Source organism: Equus przewalskii, chromosome 31 (genome assembly GCF_037783145.1).
Source record: "Equus przewalskii isolate Varuska chromosome 31, EquPr2, whole genome shotgun sequence".
NCBI classification, from domain to species: Eukaryota; Metazoa; Chordata; class Mammalia; order Perissodactyla; family Equidae; genus Equus; species Equus przewalskii.
Window position 1 is genome coordinate 2,621,964 of NC_091861.1, and position 20,471 is coordinate 2,642,434.

General features: G+C 40.2%; 1 protein-coding gene across 8 annotated transcripts in view; it reads left to right on the plus strand.

Annotated features, from left to right (window-relative positions):
- The window catches only part of PLD5 (phospholipase D family member 5), a 352,559-nt gene that overhangs the window by 141,354 nt on the left and 190,734 nt on the right, over positions 1-20,471 (plus strand). For 5 of the 8 annotated variants that reach the window (XM_070602574.1, XM_070602575.1, XM_070602579.1 and 2 more), the window contains exon 2: positions 11,376-11,512. In XM_070602574.1, coding sequence (XP_070458675.1) covers positions 11,376-11,512 — 137 coding nt within the window. Of the gene's footprint in view, positions 1-11,375; positions 11,520-20,471 lie in introns of all 8 variants that reach the window. The other 3 variants (XM_070602582.1, XM_070602577.1, XM_070602578.1) reach the window with 1 other exon arrangement.

A 20,471-nucleotide genomic window follows, 5' to 3' on the forward strand; every position in this document is an offset into this window, starting at 1 on the left:
GCTCACTTCACTGTCATACCCAAAGTCAATCCTGACTTTTCTTGCGTTTTAATTAGTTTAAAATAAGGATTATTGAGTTTTGTCGGCAATGTTTTTCTCCCCTGAGTGAAATATCGACCTTTACAATGATCGAGCAACAAATAATTTAGACAAGAAACATAAAACAATCCTAATCAACTGACTCCAGAATAAATCTCCTGTCAGAGTAAGTTGAAAGCACTTCGACTTATTTTGATATATTGAAAGATTCAAAGTTTTTCTCAGCTTGTTAAAAGCAGAGTGTAGAGGACAGGTTGCCGGAATAGCCCTCAGCTTGTCAAAGACCAGCTGGAAATTTGTTGTGATTTTTTTGTGTGTGTCTATATCTGTATCTAGAATGGAGGGAAGGGCACAGAGAACATGGAAATAGAACATTTTAGCTTTAAATATTGGCTGCTTCATATTGACTTAGCATGTTCTTGTTTATTCACTAATACTCAGAATAACTCATTTCACTTAATGTTGAGTACAGAGGAAGTCCCTGATTCTCCATCCCAGGAATTAGGTGTGCGTGGAAGGGAGGGTGGGGGACACCAGAACTGGCCTGCTCAAATAGAACTCTTCTGGGAAATGGGTCACAGTCACAGCCCCAAGCTCAGCCCTCTGTACCATTGGAATGTTCCGTATCACATTGGGTTACACTTCATTGTCCATCCTGTGCAACACACACCCACGGACCTCAAATGTGAGGTCCTAAAGGGCAGTTTCTGAATCACCAGTGTTAGCATAGTGCATAACACATTTTGTGTTAGATGTTCCCCAAGTATTTTTAAATTGAGTTGAACACGTATTGCTTTTCTTGTATGATGCCACCAGCGACTGCAGTAAATCTTCTAAATTGCTTGTCCATAGATGGTACTTTTTAGTTGTTAGACACCATTATAGAATTATCATTATCATTATCATAAGTTATCTGTTCTTCATCTCTAAGAATTTTGTATAATCTGAGTAGGTTCTTGTGCTCAGTTGACACCTTGATTCAAACTTGAATTTTTATTCTCTGTCCTGCTATTTTGGGAAAGCTGCCCTCTGTCCTACATGTTATCCTCTTTGTTAGGCTAAATTTGAGCTCATAGCATTTAATTTTTTGCATGTTTAATCTTACAAATAAATGTGCTTCTATGATGGGAATCAGTGGAAAAGTTTATAAATGGTAAATAAACAGGGTTATAAAAAAAATCATCATTTTGATTTTTTAGCCCTTGCCATTTTTTTCCTCCATTCATTTATTCATCTTTCAACAAATTCATCATTCATTCAACAATTATTTATTGAACACGTCTGCCAGGCATTTTCGATCTAGGCAAGATCCTAGAATTCAAGGAACTCAATGTAATGAAAGAGACCAAAAGGTAGATAACGAGCTAATGCATGGCCAAACAATGAATATACATGTCCTCGAAAGAGAAGGCATCATCTAGGTTGCTGCAGAAATAATGTTCATTATTGGTCTGGTAAAAATAGAGAATTTCCTAAAACAGGAGCACTTTAAGTGCCACTGCTAGAACTCTAGTAGGCGTGAAAAAATAAGCAACCTGGGGGCCGGCCCCGTGGCTGAGTGGTTAAGTTCACACGCTCTGCTTCGGTGGCCCAGGGTTTCGCTGGTTCGGATCCTGGGCGTGGACATGGCACCACTCATCAGGCCACGTTGAGGCGGCGTCCCACATGCCACAACTAGAAGGATCCACAACTAAAATATACAACTATGTACTGGGGGGATTCAGGTAGAAAAAGCAGAAAAAAAAAAAAAGATTGGCAACAGTTGTTAGCACAGGTGCCAATCTTTAAAAAAATAACAAAAGAAGATTGGCAACAGTTGTTAGCTCAGGTGCCAATCTTTAAAAAAAAAACGCAATCTGGGTCGGTGATGATTCATCTTTCAATTCAAGGCAAGCTGAGGTAGATAGAGATCTTTTGCAGTTTTTCTAAGGATTTTGAAGAAGAAGATTGAGAGCTGTTTCCTGTTGAATTTGTGGCCATTGCAGACTCTGCACTCTCCTTTGCACGGAGTAGATATTAAACAGATATCTGCTCAATGAATGTAGTATCTTGTTTTCCTAGATACTGCATTATTAAACATTAGGACAATCATTTTGTTTTCTCATGTTTTTCTCTAGTTTTTGTATCACGTAAAGCTGACCTGGTAGAATGAATTGGAAACTTTTTCCCTCTCTTCCATTTTCTGAAAGGTTTTGCATAGAATTGGTATTATTAATTTCTCAAGTGTTTGGCATAATTCATCAATGAAGCGACCTAAAACCAGGGTTTTCTCCGTGGGAAGGTTTTTCACTAGAAACTCCTTTTCTTTAATTGATATAAGGGTATATTCAGGTTATGTATTTCTTCTTGAGTAAGCTTTAGTTGTTTTTTTTGGTGAGGAAGATTAGCCCTGAGCTAACATCTGTGCCAATCTTCCTCTATTTTATATGTGGGACGCCTGCCACAGCGTGGCTTGATAAGTGGTGCATAGGTCCACACCTGGCATCTGAACCTCCAAACCCAGGACCGTTGAAGCTGAGTGCATGAACTTTACCACTGTGCCACCAGGCTGGCCCCAGCTTTAGTGCTATTTATCTTGCAAAAACTTGTCCATTTTATCTATGCTGGTGAATTTCTTGGCATGGATTTGTTTAAAATCTTCCCTTATTATCCTTTTATTTTCTGTAGAATCTGTAGTGATATCTTATCTCTCAGAGAGTTATTTGCAATTTGTGTCTTCTTTCTTTTTTTCTTATATGTAAGGTTAAAAGTTTATCAATTTTTTTGATCTTCTCAAAGAACCAGACTTTGGTTTCCTTGATTTTTTTTGTGTTGTTTTTCCTGTTTTCTCTTTCATTGAGTTCTGGTTTTCTTAATTTCCATTCCTTTGCCTGTTTTGAGTTGAACCTGCTCTTTTTTCTTTACACATTCATAAAGTAGAAGTTCCGATCAGTTAGAACTTTACTTTCTAATATCTGCATTTAGTGCCGCACATTTCCCTGAAGCAATTCTTTTGCTGCATCTCCCACACTTTGATATATTGTATTTTTATTTTCATTCAATTCAAAATTCTTCCTAATTCTCTTTTTGATTTCTTATTTGACTCGTGGAGTATGTAAATATTTTTCAGTTTCCAGTTATTTGGGCTTTCCAGATCTTTCTGTTATTGATTTCTAATTTAATTCCGTTTTGGTCAGAGAACACACTTTGTATGACTCACATTCTTTTAACTTCATTGAGATTTGTTTTTATGGCTCAGAATATGGTTCATTTTGGTAAATGTTCTATATGCTCTCAAATAAAAGGTGCATTTTGCTATTTTTTAGTGGATTGTTCTATAAATGCCAATTAGATCAAGTTGGTCGGTAGTGTTGTTCAAATCTTACATATATATGTTGATTTCCTGTCTGCTTGTTCCTGTCCATTAATGAGAGAAGGGTTTCAACATCACGTAGTGGTTGAAGATTTGTTTATTTCTCCTTATAATTCTATTAGCTTTTGCTTTATTCATTTTTAAGCTTTCTTATTAGGTGCATAAAAGTTTGGTACTGTTATGTCATCTTGGTGAATTTACTCCTTATCATTATGAAATAACTCTGACTTTTACATCTTCAACAAAGTTGAATAATTTTTGGCCATTATATTTTTCAAATATTTTTTCTATCCTTTCCTGTTCTTTAGAGACTCCAAGAACATGTAAATTAGGCTCCTTAAGTTTTCTCATAGCTCACTGATCTTCTATTCAATATTTTCTATTTCTTTTCTGTGTTTTCATAGAGTTCACTAAACTTTTATGTTGTATCTAATCTGCTCTTAATCCCATTCAGTGTATTTCTCATTTCTAGAATTTTGATATGTGCTTTTTGTTATATCTTCCTTATCTCTCTTTAACATACATATTTTCTTGAACATATGGAATATAGATACAGTATTTGTTTTAATGTCTCTGTCTACTAATTCAATCACCTGTGTCATTTCTGAGTTGATTTCAGTTGACTGACTTTTCTCATCATTTTGAGTTGTGGTTTTGTTTCATTGCTTGTCTGGTAATTTTTTACTGGATACTAGTTATTGTTTATTTTATTTTGTTGCATGCTGGATATTATATATATATATATCTTTTTTTTTGAGGAAGTTTAGCCCTGAGCTGACTTCTGCTGCCCATCCTCCTCTTTTTGCTGAGGAAGACTGGCCCTGAGCTAACATCCGTGCCCATCTTCCTCTACTTTATGTGTGGGACGCCTACCACAGCATGGCTTGACAAGTGGTGCCACGTCCACACCCAGGATCCGAACTGGTGAACCCTCGGCCATGAAGCAGAACATGCGAACTTCACTGCTGTGCCACTGGGCTGGCCCTGGATATTATATTTTTAAAAATATGCTTGAGCTTTGTTCTTGGATAGAGTTACTTGTGAACAGTTTGAGTTTTTAAAGGCTTGCTTTTCTGCTTTTTTAGGTGGGACTAGAACAGCCTTGAGTCTAATTTTTTCCATTTCCATTTTCTAAGCCATATCCTTCCAAGTACTTCACGCAATGACTTACGTCTCATGACACTTTTTTCACCCTGGATGATGGGAACACCAACGCTTTCTGGCTGTGTGTGTGGGTTAGGGGTTGTTCTACCCGTTCCTTTCGAGTGGTTCTTTTCAGGCCTCAGGTAGTTTCCTCATACACATATACTTATCAGTACTTAGCTGAACACCCAGGGACGTCCTCTGAAGATCTCCAGAACTCCTTCTCTGTGTATCTCCTCTCCTTAGTACTCTGTCCTCTCAACTCTGGCTGACTTGGCCTTTCTAAAATCCCAACATTGTCTCCTCAACTCGGAGAGATTGGTGGACCCTTCCAGGGCTCCTCGTTCTGTGCCCAGGCAGGGAAGCTCATTCATTGTGTGTCTGGTATTCACAGGGTACTCTGGGCTGGTGATACACATTTGGGGATTATCAGGATATATGGCTAGTGAAGACTTGGGAGTAAATTAGAGTCCCTCAGAGAGGGGATACAGAGTGAGAAGGGAAAAATCCTATGATAAAACCCTAAGGAACATCACAATGTATGTGGAAAGTGAAGTGATAATTCTTTTAAAAAGATTTTCTAAGCAAAACCCTTAAGCAACTTATAGTCTAAATTTTTTGATATGATTCCGGAATGTGGCCATTATTTAGGAACTTGATAAATCATCAGCTAAGATTACTGTGGATCTTCTGGGTGACCTGTTTTCTTTGGGAGCATGTCTGGGAACTCAAGATAGGAACACATCTAGAATCATAGGAAAGTCCTAGAAACCCAGGAATACTGTCTCCACACCTCAGAGCCAAATGTTCAACCTTCTTCGCTAATGGACCATCATGGGAATTTGTTAACTAAAAGCTAAGATGATAATAAAAAAAATAATCAAAGCTAAAACTAATTAGAAAATAAAGTCAAGGAAAGAAATCCAAAAGGAAAAAGTTTTGGATCTACAGAAGTAGAGCCTCCAAATTTAGAGAACTAAGTGAAATCACTGGACTGTCCTCAACTGGCCGGGTCACCGTGGCCAGCTCAGTAGCCAAATGTCTTTGAGTCCTAGTTTGCACGTCTTTCACATGGAGAATAATTGTACTAGATCTTATAGTTTTCTTGGTATTAAAAGTTACACACATAGGGGCTGGCCCCGTGGCTGAGTGGTTAAGATTGCGCACTCTGCTGCAGGCGGCCCAGTGTTTCGTTGGTTTGAATCCTGGGCGCGGACATGGCACTGCTCATCAGACCACGCTGAGGCAGCGTCCCACATGCCACAACTAGAAGAACCCACAACGAAGAATACACAACTATGTACCGGGGGGCTTTGGGGAGAAAAAGGAAAAAAATAAAATCTTTAAAAAAAAAAAAAAGTTACACACATAAAAATGGTTATTTTTAAGACTTGGCCATGATTTTATTTTGAAAAATTTGTCATGGTAAATAAATGAAAAAGAATAGGAATAATTTTAATTTACGGTTACCTTTTGTACCTTTACAGTTTTCCTCCAGGCACATGGGTGCAAATTCCTTTGAAGAGCTGGTCAAATGGTATAAAAGCCCCCGCTGGAAATAGATAGGGCTTCTAATTGTCAAGTTTAATACTCTTTTCGTGTTTAGAGGTCATACTTCTCTTTTACGGTGTTCAGGTAAAATGTATTCAATAAGGATATGATGTTCAAATATTTTCAGTGTTAGCATAATTTTAGATTTATTTCTTGACCGAAAAAGCAGTTCTTTACAGTTTGCATGTAAACTGCAGTGAAAAGCGCAGATTGACTGACACGAGATAATAGCATTTCAAATTTTGTTTTCTCTTAATTGACTGAGTTCATCGGTAGAGTTTAGGTTGTAATCATGTTCATGCATTCTCCTTAAAACTTTGCTTTTTCAATTCAATAAAACCAGGAAAGTGTGTTTCAAATTGCTTCCTGAATGATCTGAAATGATCTGTTAAGAATTTGAAAATGAATAAACCTCTTGGAAACTTGGAGTTTGTTCTCATTTGTGAGGTTCTTATGCTATCATTTGAACAGGATCTTTCACTTTTGATGAAGTGGAAAATAAATGAGACTGAGAAAAGTAGTGATATGAACTTATATTGTTATAGTACATTGTTTTCAGAGACATTTAAGAATGAATGTGAGAGTCTGAATTTCTCTTCTTTGACAAATTAAAAAGAAAATAACTAGCTGAATTGTTCACTGTAATAGAATTTGATAATGTAGAATTAAATTAATAGAAGTTAATAGAAATTTGTGCGGGTTATTACATCAAAGTACTTTCAATAGCACACACGTTAACTAGAGTTCTCATTTACTATTTTATCATAAAATTCAGAGTAAAGGGAAACAAATTAATGTTGTCGTAGATGAAACATTAGATTCATTCATCAGGTACACACTATGTACCTGACATGGTGTATTTGTGCTGCTGTCTCAAGGATTCTTTTTGAGATAATGTTTAATTATATTGTCTTGGGTTGGAGTCTCTTCTGGACTGGATTAATGTGAATGTAATTGTATTACCTTAAACTTCTCTGAAAGTTTGTTTCTGTTTATAATTTATAGGGAAGATGGATAAAATGAAAAAAATTTTAATCAATTTTTTCTATTGTAAAATGAATGGCTTTAAAAAAAGTTTTTTGGAGTAAAGGAGACAATGATATATCCATACAATGGAATATTCTGCAATAATTTAAAACTATGCCTCAAAAGAATATTTAATGACATTAAAACATGAAAAAGTGCAAAAAGCAGCATGTAAAACTATATATAGCATGATAGCCATATTATGAGATGGTTAGATCTGTAGATATAGTACAGGAAAGGACTAGAACAAAACGTTCATGGCAGTTATGTCTGAGTGGGACTATGAGTGATTTCTTTTCTTTTTTATATTACGTGGTTTTTCAGAATACTTAACAGTAAACATCATCTGATTATACAAGTAATGCATATCATTAAAATAAATAGGAAGTAGAAAGCAGGAAAAAACTCAGAAAAAATTTTTTTTAAATTATTTTTAAGCCCCTACAAAGAAAATAAATTACAAGATTTACATGTACATTGATAGGATGTATTTATGATGATCTCTTTATTGTCTGAACATGAATGAAGGGCAGACACATTTGAAGGAGGAGCGTGTGTTCAGTGGGGTTTAGGATGGATGATATTTGACACATCGAAGAGTGGCCCCTGCATCAGCAGCATGGACATTTCCTGGGAGCCTGTTAGAAATGCGCATTCTTGAGCACCACCCTCCCGGACCTACTGAGCCAAAAACTCTGGGAATGGGGTCCAGCGATGTGTGTTTAACAAGCCCTCCGGGTGATTTTGATGCTTGCTCAAGTCTGAGAAATGCTGCTTCAGAGTTTTGAGTTCTGAGACTGGGCTAGAACAGTTTCTCAAAAATTTTATCCTAGAAAATTTCCATCTCGCATTTCTCTTCTCCCTCTGTCTCACTTCTTTCTTTCCTTCTCTGTCTCTGTCTCTCTGTCTGCTTCTCCCTTACACATACTTATAGTTTTTGTTGTGTGTTTTTTGTTTATTTGTCTTTACCTTGTTTCCCCAAAATATTTGAAGCAGCTTATAGAGGGACATACACTATGAGACTATACTAACAACAGCAAACACTCATTTAGTGCTATTTTTCAGATACTGTTTTCAGGGAGTACTTTGTATATAATATTTCATTTAATTTACTTCTTAATAACAACTCTATAAGGCAGTTATTACTATTATTATTATTTAGCATCATTTTACAGACAGGGAAGCTAGAGCACAAAGCCTAAGTAACTTGCCCAAGGGCATCCAGTCAGTAAATGGAAGAATCCAGTTTGGCTCGGAAGTCTGAGCCCTCAGCCAGTTCACTCTGCTGCTTCGTAGGGATAAAATTAGTGAGGAATCAGGGAGGAATGGAAAATGAGGGGCCAAGATGAATGCCCAATCTGTTCGGTAGAGTTTTATATAGTTGGGAAATGTCACCCATGAATTTGCCTCGAGCTCCAGCAGAGAGTGAAGGAAGATGAGCTACAACATTTACAATCACCAAAATATGGAAGCAAATTAATTTTTGAGACTGCAACTGAGTCTTGAGAAAAACACCTCATGTCACTCTGCATCCTTAGAAGTATGCTTGCGATTTTCATTTCATTCATTCACTTTGTATTTGTTTATACAATAGCTATTTCTTTCTTTTCTTTTTGCTGAGGAAGACTCACCCTGAGCTAACATCTGTTGCCGGTCTTACTTTTTTTTTTTCTTTATGTGAGCCACCACCACAGCATGGCCGCTAACAGACGAGTGGTATGGTTCTGCCCTGGGAACCAAACCACTGGGCCACTGAAGCAGAGCACGCCAAACCTTAACCACCAGGCAATCGGGGCTGGCCCTACGATAGCTATTTTTTGAGCACCTTCTGTTTGTTAGGAACTGTGTTGGTTGCTTGGGGATAGAAAGAATAAAACGTAATCCATGTCTTTTTTTTCATTGAGGTCACACTGGTCTATAACATTATATAAATTTCAGATATGCATTATTATATTTCAGTTTCTATACAGGCTACATTGTGTTCACCACCAAAAGTCTAGTTGCCATCCATCACTGTACACATGTGCCCATTTACCCCTTTCACCCCCTTCCCCTCCCCTCTGGTAACCAGCAGTCTGTTTTCTGTATCTGTGTGTTTATCTTCCACATATGATTGAAATCATATGGTGTCTTTCTCCATCTGACCTATTTCACTTAGCATAATAACTTCAAGGTCCATCCATGTTGTTGCAAATGGCAATATTTCATCCTTTTTATGGCAGAGTAGTATTCCATTGTATATATATACCACATCTTTATCCATTCATCCATTGATGGGCACGTGGGTTACTTTCAAGTCTTGGCTATTGTGAATAATGCTGCAATGAGCATAGGGGTGCATATATCTTTTCAAATTAGTGTTTTTGTGTTCTTTGGGTAAATACACAGAAGTAGAATAGCTGGGTCATATGGTAGACCTATTTTTAATTTTTTGAGAAATCGCCATACCGCTTTCCGTAGTGGCTGCACCAGTTTACATTCCCACCCACAGTGTATCAGGTTCCCTTTTCTCCACATCCTCTCCAACACTCATTACTTCTTGTCTTAATAGCCATTCTGACAGGCATGAGGCGATACCTCATTGTAGTTTTGATTTGCATTTCCCTGATGATTAGTGATGTTGAACATCTTTTCATGTGCTTGTTGGCCATCTGTATATCTTCTTTGGAAAAATGTCTGTTCAGATGCTCTGCACATTTTTTGATCAGGTTGTTTGTTTTTTAATTGTTGAGTTGTATGTGTTATTTATATATTTTCGGAATTAACCCCTTATCAGACATATGATTTGCAAATATTTTCTTCCAGTTGGTGGGCTGTCTTTTTGTTTTGTTGATGGTTTCCTTTGCTGTGCAGAAGCCTTTTGTAGTTTGGTGTAGCGTAATCCATATCTTAAGGATATCAGGGCAATGATTGTATCTTCCTTGGGCTTTCCTCCACTTTCTCGCTGAATGTGGAGTAGGAGAACATGGTGACAGACAAGAATGGACTTGGAACAAGGTTCTACTGGGAGATGACACCTGAAGGAGGTTAAGAAAATGCTGAAAGGAAACAACCATTTGAGCTGATGGTGCCTGGTCACAGAAACACCATTTATTCCTTGACTTGACAACATCTTTTTTTGTAATATGTAATCTGAGGCCCCCCCTGGACTGACTGGACCCTGAGCTCTGGGAGGTCCCTTGGGTCTTCGGAAACCGTGTGGCTGTAGGGATGAAAGGGAGGAGGGTGGTAGGAGAGGCAAAGCTGGCTGGTTTCAACAATGCTTTGAAGTGTGTGTGTGAGTGTGTGCGTGTGTGATTGTGTGAGTGTATGTCTGTGTATCCCATCACTAAGGGAGTACTGCTGGCCGCCTCATCAAAGATCACCCTTTCCTCTTCTGTAAATAGTCTCTAAAAACTGCACAAAAACTTTAAAAGATTATTCTTTCTCTTCTTCTCCTCATCGATATTTATCTAATAAATGGAATGCAGGCAAAATTATTTGCTTCAGTGGCCATGGCTTCTGCCCAGTTACCATGGCCCTATCTTCTATCCCCTTTGCTACGAACCTCTGGAGATAGAGATGTCTTGAATTACGATACTTGGGCCTAAAGATAAGGACAGGGGTGTCTTTGACCACTTGGATCTTCAGCTTGCGTTTCTAAATGAAAAATCATATCAAGAGTATGAATGTTGGTTATGACTGTGTTCAGTGTTTTGAAATGGACTTTGTCAGTTAATGGCCATGATGCAAGCAGCTGATAGATCCACTTTTCTGATCAAAGTGCAGAACTCATACTGACCACCCAGGGGCATCTTTCCTGAAGCCATCACCGTAAAGGTCTTAGAGCAAGAAGAGATGGGAAAAGCAAGAGGATGTAGAGTCAATTTGCATAGAGTTTGGAAGGTGGTGGTCATAACAGAGAACAAACAAGAAGTATTGAGCCGCCTTGTGTTTTGTTTTTAATTCACAATAATGGATCTTGCAGTGGTCTTTTCTGGACTGCTTTTGATTATAAAGAAGAAGAGCAAACTGTGTGGAAGTGTTGATACAGCACTTGAATTAGTTAATAGATTCTAACGTATTTAGTGGGGGTTTGAAGGCTGTGCCGAGCAATAAGCATGAAGGTCTGAGGCGTTTTCACCCAGAGAGCAGCCCTCCCGGCAGTGATGAAAGTGATGTTTCCCGGAGGATTTTCACGGAATTTTGAAAAGCTGTCAAATCTTGATTTTCCTAAGCAAAAGCTGCTTCACTGACTTTTCTTTGTCTTCTTTCTCTCTCGCAGTCCCAGCAGAAGTGCATTGTGATCTTTGCCCTGGTGTGCTGCTTTGCCATTCTCGTTGCGTTGATATTTTCGGCGGTGGACATCATGGGAGAGGATGAGGATGGACTCTCAGAGAAAAATTGTCAAAATAAATGTCGGTAAGAGGTAACAAACAAAAAATTCTCTTTTAGGGAGTGGGCAAGAAAGCCACAGAGGGCCCTGGACAGTGAAGAGAAACATAACATAAACCAGTGAGATTACCCAGCTTCCCGTGGGGTTAGGCTGAGTTAGGGCTCTCTGCCCACTGATGCTCTTACTTTTTAGACCAAGGGAATGGAAACGCAGGATGATTTAATTCACTTTACAATTTGGGCATGTTCCGGACAGAAGGGTGGTGGACAAAATGAAATTTGTACAGTCTGCATTTCTGGAGACCTCGGTGTATGAGGTTTGGGTTTATTCCATGATGAGCCTGGCAAAAATGAGTGCCCTAAATGGACAGAGATTGTGTTAATTGTTAAATCAAATGGAAGTTAAAAGAGCACACATCTCAGGGAAAATTCCAGCTGGAAATTAGGGATTCAATAAGTAGGTATGTCTGTGAGAAGACATGGGCCTCCCCGGTCTGCCCCAACATATCACACAGTTTGTTCTCGATCTAGAAATTCCAACAGCTTTACCATTATGTGTATGTATTATGTCTCTTCACTTACATTAGATAGCATTTCCCTGGGGTCGTGCCTGCCTGTCAGAGCCATCACGGTGTGATTTTATCCCCATAACTCCTCACCCTACTCTTCCCTGAGCTGTTGCTTCCTTTGAGGTCATGAGGAGGGCGTAGGAAAGTACTAGAGGGTCGGATGAATAAGAGTTCTGTTCTTTTACACCTGCTGCTGCAAAGCTGAAGTGAGACCACCAAATCACAACAGTTATTTTGAATTCAAGCTCATAATGAATTTTAATTGTAATTTTTCCCTGTGGAAAGCATTAGTCTAAGTACCCTCTTTTCCAGCTTAAAATCAACAACAACCTGGTAATGCGTAGGTGAGTTTTTATCCTGCATATTTTGCCTTGAGGGTTGAATGTCTGGCACAAAGAAATGTCTGGAAAAGACAACTGAAGTTTGTTTTTTTCTAACCTGTGGTGCATTCTAATCTAGTTACCAGGCAACAGTATTATCCACGGAACAAAGGGTACAAGAGAGAAATCAGTATATATTTTTGATTATTCTTTCATGTTCGAAAGGTGTTCCTAAATATATTTTCTTCCCAGACTGAATTTGGAAGAAAAATTGTATGGGGATGATAAAGAAAGCCACAGAACAACAGCAGATTGTCATCATCTTCCTCCTGAACACGCCTTCTGCATCTATACTTTATACTAATCCTATTACACAACAGATGTATTCTGTGGACCAGGGGCCAGTGCCTCAGTCAGTTCCACGGCTCTGCCTGTCTTGCTCACCATATCCTATAATGAAGACTGCTGGGTGCTTTAAATGGCAACCCCAGCACCTGGAAAGCAACTCTATAAAGGTCAAACTTCGGACAACTTCCTTAAGACAAGATACCTTGGACCTTTTCACACACATTACCAACTATTTGTAGTTTTCAACAAAAAAGAGGGAGCCTTAGAATTATTCCTCTTTTCACTTTGGGGAAACTGTAAGCTAATTTTTATTTTTAACTCATGCACGTGGAATTCGTATCTGTTTATTTCTTTATCTCAATCGATGACTAAATCCTGATGACCCAACACTGCTTCTCCCTCCGTCTAGAACATATTCTTCTAATTACCAAACTTCTCCTGCCTCCTTTCCTTTGGGTAGTTGGAATCACTTCTGTGCTTACTGGGTTCCACCCCTAGGCAGCTGTGTTTCCCAGAATTTGCAGCCCCTCCTGATCTCTCTCTCTTCTACAGCCTCTTCCGCTGTGTCCTGTGTTTCTATCCTCTTACATTCTCAGCCATGTAATCGGCACTTCTTGTATGTCTGCCCTGGTGTTATCTGGCTTTCCCCAACCTCATCCTGAGAAGCTTCTGCTTTTTCTCCTCTCTCCAAAGCACGGGGCAGAGGAGGCAACTGCAAGTCCTTGTACCCCAATCCAGTCCCATTGTCCAGCGGGACAATCCATTGTCTCACCATATTCTCTCAATCATTCTCATTTTGATTGGATGAAATTTTCTTACATCGCCACTCCCTCCTTATCATTATAGGCAACATCACTTTCTCACTTCCAGGACTCTTTCCCATCTTCTTTTGTGCCTGGCTAACAGACCTCCCAACCCTCAATCCCATCGCTTGCCATTGTCCTTAGTAACTCTGAAATTTATTTCCCAATATCTTACCTTACTGTTTTCAGTCACCTAGAGTCAATAAATTTAATGTCCACTTCACCTTTGCACCTGCCAGCAAACTACTCCACTTCCAATTTAGCCTAATGCCGTGAATGACCATGGACTTTGAAATCCAAAAGATCTGGATTCAAATGTACATTTTACCACTTACTCACTCTGTAAACTTGGGCAAGATATTAATTTACTATTTCATTCATCACCTATTTGTGGAGCACCAAAGGACTGAACAGAGAGTTATAATACAGTTCGTGAGACAGCCGTGGAATACACTGTGGCCAGAACTGCAATGGGAATGTCAGAGGGGGTTGGGGGAGAGGCCTGACGTAGTGAAAAGAGGAAACCTGGCCTGGGACTCTGTTTCATCCTTGATGGGTTATGAAGGCTATTTTAGTTTCATTTCCCTTAAAAATGGTAGATTAAAAAAAAAAATCTATCTCACAAGGTCGTATGAGGATTCAGTAACTTGCATAAACCCATAACAGAGCATCAAGAAACTCATGACAACAATATATAAATGTTAATCCTCTCCCTGTTCCTTCCAAAAAGAACAGAAATCTCCTTCTCTCTTCGCAGCTAACTTCCTATTCCTCCCACCTCCTCATCCATCCTGACTCTACTCTTTATCCTGATTTTAGTTAGTCTTCGGCTCTGTGGAAGTAAATGAAGACCAGCCAGGTGAGAACAGAGGCTGTTTATCCAGAGCTTGCTATAGCATGGAACTCAGCCTCCATCGCTTGTGTTTTGGCAAAGACTCAAAGCGGGCAGAGGAGGGGGAAAGCTTTGTAGTGAAAAAGAGAAGACTTCATGTGAGCCCTGATTGGAGGCTGTTGGCATGGGGAGGCTGGAGGTGGGCTAACTAGAAGTGGAGCATCATATGTGATGGGTTAGAGTACATATTTGGCTCTCTCTGGTTGGTCCTCAATTGAAAGTGGGGACAAAAATTAGGGAAGCTGGCAGATATTAATCAAGTCCTAGCCATGTTGGTTACAGAAATTGTTGTTTAGCTTCCTGGATTGTTGCTAGAGATGGTAGTCTGACTTCCTACAAGTCTGACTTATAGCAGGCTGGCTTCCTGGGCTGGGTATTGTAGAGAAGAAGTTGGTTTCCGGGCAGATTGCCGCAGGTGTGGGTCAGAGATCTATTTTTGTATATATGGGCTGGCCATCGCCCATTTGCATATGCAGTCTCCCAGTTCCCTGAACCTCCTCATATACTACCAGTCCCTTCTGTTTTAGTTTTCTTCTTATCCATTTGCTAGACCATGACCGGTGTGTCCGTGGTACTTCCTGCAGCATCCTAAAGTCTTACTTGCCTCCTTAGGTCTTTTGCCTCAACTACGCTGTCAGTTCTTAAACTGGTTGACTCCTGGTTCTGCCCCTCCTGGTCCTCAGGGCAGCCTCAGCCATGGCTCCACTCCCTTAACAGCCTGCAGAGGAGAGTGAATTCCACTGGTTTCAGTCCCAGATTCCTCCAGGCGCGATGCCCTGGTAGAAGAGGTGAGGCAATTCGGAAACGCATCCACTGAGTCCACTGGTGCTGATGTAGACCAGGAGGGAAAACTGCCCGTCGGCAGAAGCTCTCTAGCATGCCAGTCATTACCTAGCCCTGCTGTACAAAGTTCCAACTCTTCCTCTCATGACGCCATCCTTTTCCTGCAGGAACTGCTCCAGACTGTACCTCAAGGTGGCGCTAACGAGATCGCATGATGCTCACCTTCCGATCACCATTCACTTCACTCAGTTTCCTCTTTATGCCTTTCTCCTTAGGGTGTCAGGATCATAAAGAGCGCTCCTTGCTCAGTGCAACCCTTGCTGAGATCTTTTTACTTTGTAATGTAACTCCCTCTGTATTGTAGCTCTCCTCACTCCTGAGAGGCCAACGAATCCAAGACATTCTACAGCCCGTTAGCGGCTTCTCACTGTCTGGACAGTGTCTCCCCGAGATCCCCTCATCCGGTGCACTCTTTTCTAAATACATTGCTTTGATTCATCTTGTCTCGACTAAGTGGCCTAGATTCCTTTCTCTCCTCTGATAGATGCCCCTCTGAATCACACTGCCCACTCAACGTTTCCCCAACTTTTATGTCTTTCTAAAAAATGAATATCCCTATAAAAAATATCTTAGGATTTTTTTCTGCCTGACTTCTTGTTTTATTTCTTTTCCTCTTTTTATTACTTTGCTGCTGTAATACTGTATTAATCGTAGAATAATGATGCCTTTGATTATTCCAGTTTTCTATGTGAATCTATAAAACAACCGCTCTAAACTTATCTTCCAGTGTCTTTTAAACGACCTCAATTGTTATGCCCAGAAACAAGATCTTTTGACCTCAGTAAATGACTTTGACCTATTTCTTTGTCTTCTTGACTGACTTTCTGTGTACTTTCTATCATTTCCTAGTGTGTTTTTAATTGCTGATTCAGTCCGTATAAATATGAACCTCCACGTCACTTGACTACCTGAGGGGATGAAAGGCAAATTTTCTGGTTTCCACTAGGAAACTGCTTCTCAGGGAGCTCCGGAGTATCACTGGAGAGTTACGATTGGCTTAAGCTGCCAGTTTAGATTGCGTACTTCCTGTGGCTGGGCTATTTTATGATTCCCTAGTGCCCCTAATTATCATTTTATGTCATTCTTGCAAGAGGTAATAACAGTGCACTGTGAAGCTTCCTGTGTGTCACACCCCAAGGACTATGGGGACACTGGAACCTACTCTAAGTACTGCTCACGAGCTGACTGCCCCCCGCCCCCACTTGCAGATAAGAGGCCTCCATTTGCGTTTTGCAGCTGCATCTATCCACCTCTTCTGGAGAGATCCTATGTCAGTTGTTTGGGTCTTACCCTCCCCTCTTATTAGAGACACTATTAGACGCTTAGTAGAAGAGGGGCTTTTCTTTACCACACCTCCCTGATAAATGCACACAGAACCGGTCTGCACCATGCTCCTCCTCTACCTCGGGCCCAATTCCCGTAACATATGGTAAGTAATTTCTGCAAACTCTCATTAAACAGGCTGAGTAAACATCAGATTTGGGGTGGGTTAACATTGCCTTCTAATCACATTGATGGACACTTGCCACCTCTGCTGTCTAGGTAATCATGGCAGCCGCTGCTCCTGCACGTTCTCACGCTTGCCCCTCATCCTCCTGATCAGCCCTCATGTTGGGTGGCTGCTGGCCTGGTACAGCTCAGCCTTGCCCACGAATCCACATATCCTTTTTAGCTTGTGCCCATTTGGTCTGCAGCATGAAGGGAATGGACCGACTCCGTCTACATATGTAATCCCCACTATTCTTGAACCCAGGAATTTTCTTTCATTCTAAAGTCAATGGAGTTGGGTCTGTACAAAATAGGACCCATGTAGTATTTTAGCCTGGAAACCAATGTACAGGTTCTCATAGTGGTTCTCCAAGAAGGGGTGGCCTAGACCACCAGGGTTTTGACACAGGAAGTAGAGCAAGGGCCGGATTCACTTTGTAATTGGCTACCCCTCTACACGCACGCTTTTTACATGTACTTTCTAAATGTTTCAGTTTCTCTCTTAAAAAGCTGATTTCTCTATTTCGTATTTTTCATATATTTTATTTTCTGAATATCTTTCTCTGATCTATTATTTCCTTACTTAAAATAACAAACTATATCTATAGACATATCTTTGTCTATATTAATAACCTATTTGTAGCTTCAATGTAGAACATACATAATTTGGTTCATCAATACGTAACATTTCTAGAAGATAGTATGGAGAGACCTCTTAAGCATTGAGAATCACCTCCTAGTATTTTGTACTTTCTCATTTAGTATCATGACCTTAGAGCTATCTTAACAGACTCAACTTGTTCCAATAGACTTTAATCATTGTTTTCCCTTTTAATGCCCAAATTGTCATCACTTGGCTAGAGCGAGCGGTCTTTTGTACTTTTTGATACTATTCCAGATATCTCTGAGAGCAGCCTTGCTTTCTGGCAACAACAAATTGTTCTGGCCCCATTTTGAATTTTCTTGCTCTGAAACATGGTATTATCTACTCTCCAATGAGCCCTGGTTCCTTTCATGGAGAATTCTATTAAAAACCAAAATCTAAGTTCAGAGATTGTCCTGCAAGGGTGTTGGTGATGGATACAATGACATGAGAGGAAAGGCTCTTTCAATTACTTTTGTGATTGAGCAGTATCCCTCGCTCCCTCTCTCCCTCCCCTCCTTTCATGTTACAGACATAGGAACATGGACGTAGGGCCAAATTCCCTGGGTGGAATCTACCTATACCACTTAGGAGGCCGGCAGTTTGGAGTAAGTTTCTTGACTTTACCGTCCCACATTTTCTTTCATCTGTGGAATGGAGTCAATTATGTATTATGTCCTACTTGAAAGCTTGCTGTACAGATGAAATATGTTAATGCAAGTACCTTTCATACAGAAGCATCTGCCATATAATAAATGCTCAATAAATGTTGGCTACTTCTCTTTTTGTGAAGGGACAAAAGTTCATTGCAGGTGTTTTGCAGATCCCTTTAAAGTTTCAGCTTACTTTGCTCCAAAAAGAAGAAGAGCTTATAACCCATTTTTCGTCCTTTTCTTAAACTATGGGGCTTTCCCTTATTTTCTCCATTAACTTTCATCTACTGTGCTTTATACTGACAAACCCAAGCATGGTTTTAAATTAGAGTGTTGCTTCCAAATTTAGAAGACTCCATTTGGCTTTTGGCTTCATATTTGACACCTGAGTGCTTTTCTGGCTGTCTAAAGAGAAAGAGAAACTTGAATCTACACCCCCACCCCCAGAGGACACCAAAGAATTTACCAGCCCAGAGCACCTGGTCCTACACATAGATTTCCAGGATGTTAAATGAACAGTAATGATGAGAGGTAAAGACAAAACTGGCTGCAGAGCCTTTGTTTTACATCTTTGCCCAGTGTCTCCATCTGAGCCCACAGTGAACCCATTTCCTTCATAATTTTCTTCATGTGTTTTCCTTGTACGGTGCCAGTGTCCGTCTCTTACAGAATCTTCTAGGATCTCAGGAAAGAGAGAGGATAAGCACTTATGTTTGATCTGCTATATTAAACAGAAGTGAGCCATTTTATCCATTTCTTATTGGCTGCCTCTTGTCTTTCCCCAGTTCTCAACTCCTTTCACTTTCCTCAACCCTAGCCTTATTTCTTCTGAGTCTCTGCTTAGAGATTACTTTCACTGAGACATGTCATCCCCCTGATAGAACTCCTTCAGCTTTCTTTCCAACTCAGAATCCCCGTGTCCTCACTCATCCTTCCCTCCTCCCATTTTTATTCAGAGGAAGAGATTTCTCTTTCCCTTTCCAAAGCGAACCTCTCTGTCTTGCACGTAATCCCGTGGAAATAAATGAAGGCCAGTCAAGTGGGAGAAGCAAAGCCTATTTATTCAGGGCTTGTGATAGCAAGGGACTCAGCCACCATCACTTGCATTTGGCAGAGACTCAAAGTCAGGCAGAGGAGTAGGAAAGCTTTGTAGTGAAAAAGGAAGGCTTCAGATGTGTCCTGACAGGAGGCTACTGGCATGGGGGGGCAGGAGGTGGGCTAACTAGAAGCAGGCATCCTATGTGATTGGTTCGGGGAGCATATTTGGCTCTCTCTGGTTGGTCCTATGTTGGAAGCATGGACAAAAATTAGGGAAGCCGGTACTTATTATCAAGTCCTGTCATTCTGGTTACAGAAGTTATTGTTTGGCTTCCTGGATTGTCACTGGAGATGACAGTCTGACTTCCTACAGTCTGACTTAGATAGCTGGCTTCCTGGGCTGGTTGTTGTGGAGAAGAGGTCGGTTTCTTGGTCAGGTTGCTGCAGGTGTGGGCCAGAGTTCTATTTTTATGTATATGGTCTGGCCATCGCCCATTTGCACGTTCAGTCTCTCTTAGGCTTTTCGCTACCCACTTCCACAAACGGGCGGTACTTAACACTGGTTATTCAAATCTTCTTCTTTCTCTCTTCCCACTGTCTGCTTTGACGGTTTCTAACCCGTTCCTGTGATTTCACCTCTGCCTCGTCAAGTGATGCTCACATCCCTAGCTCAGGCCATGATTCCTCTCTCCCCATCTTCTCTCCTGTGCACCAACTATTCTAGCTCTTTCTGCCGTGGCAGTGCTAGTGTAGAGCACTTGGAACCCACATGGTATCAGTTAGGTGCTCCCTACATGTTACTTTCTTTCCGTGCTGAGCCTCTGCCCATTGTCAGAGCACCTGCATTTGCCCAGGGACCTGGGCAGAGGTTCCCCGTGCACTTTGATTTCTCACTCCTCTGCCCTATTTCCAAAAATACAAGGCCATTTGGTTTCTGTAATGGCAGCTTGGGCTTTCTATTGGTGTTATCAGCATTTCTATCTTTCCATTGTCCCCTCGACTAAATCAAAAACTCCCTGAGAGCAGAGGGCCCAATCTGTTTTTCTCTTTTGCATCTTACTTGGGGGCTCACACATCAGAACTGAGCAGCTGCTCTTTATCAGTGGGCAATAATTTCCATGTAAAAATAAGTGTCAAATACAGGAATAATACTATCCGTTGAGATGAGATATACTATCTATATCAATTTATTATCCCTCCATGGTGGGATTCGCTTTTGGGGAATATCTGGGGATGATGAGAGGAGAGACTGAAGTTTATAGGTTATATACTTAAAGACTATCATATGGAAATGAGTTAAAAAAAGAAACCTGCTGAGGAATTGGTAAAATGAAATAGAATAATCTAACATAATTTTTTTCTAACCAGTATTGAATAAATAATTTTCAT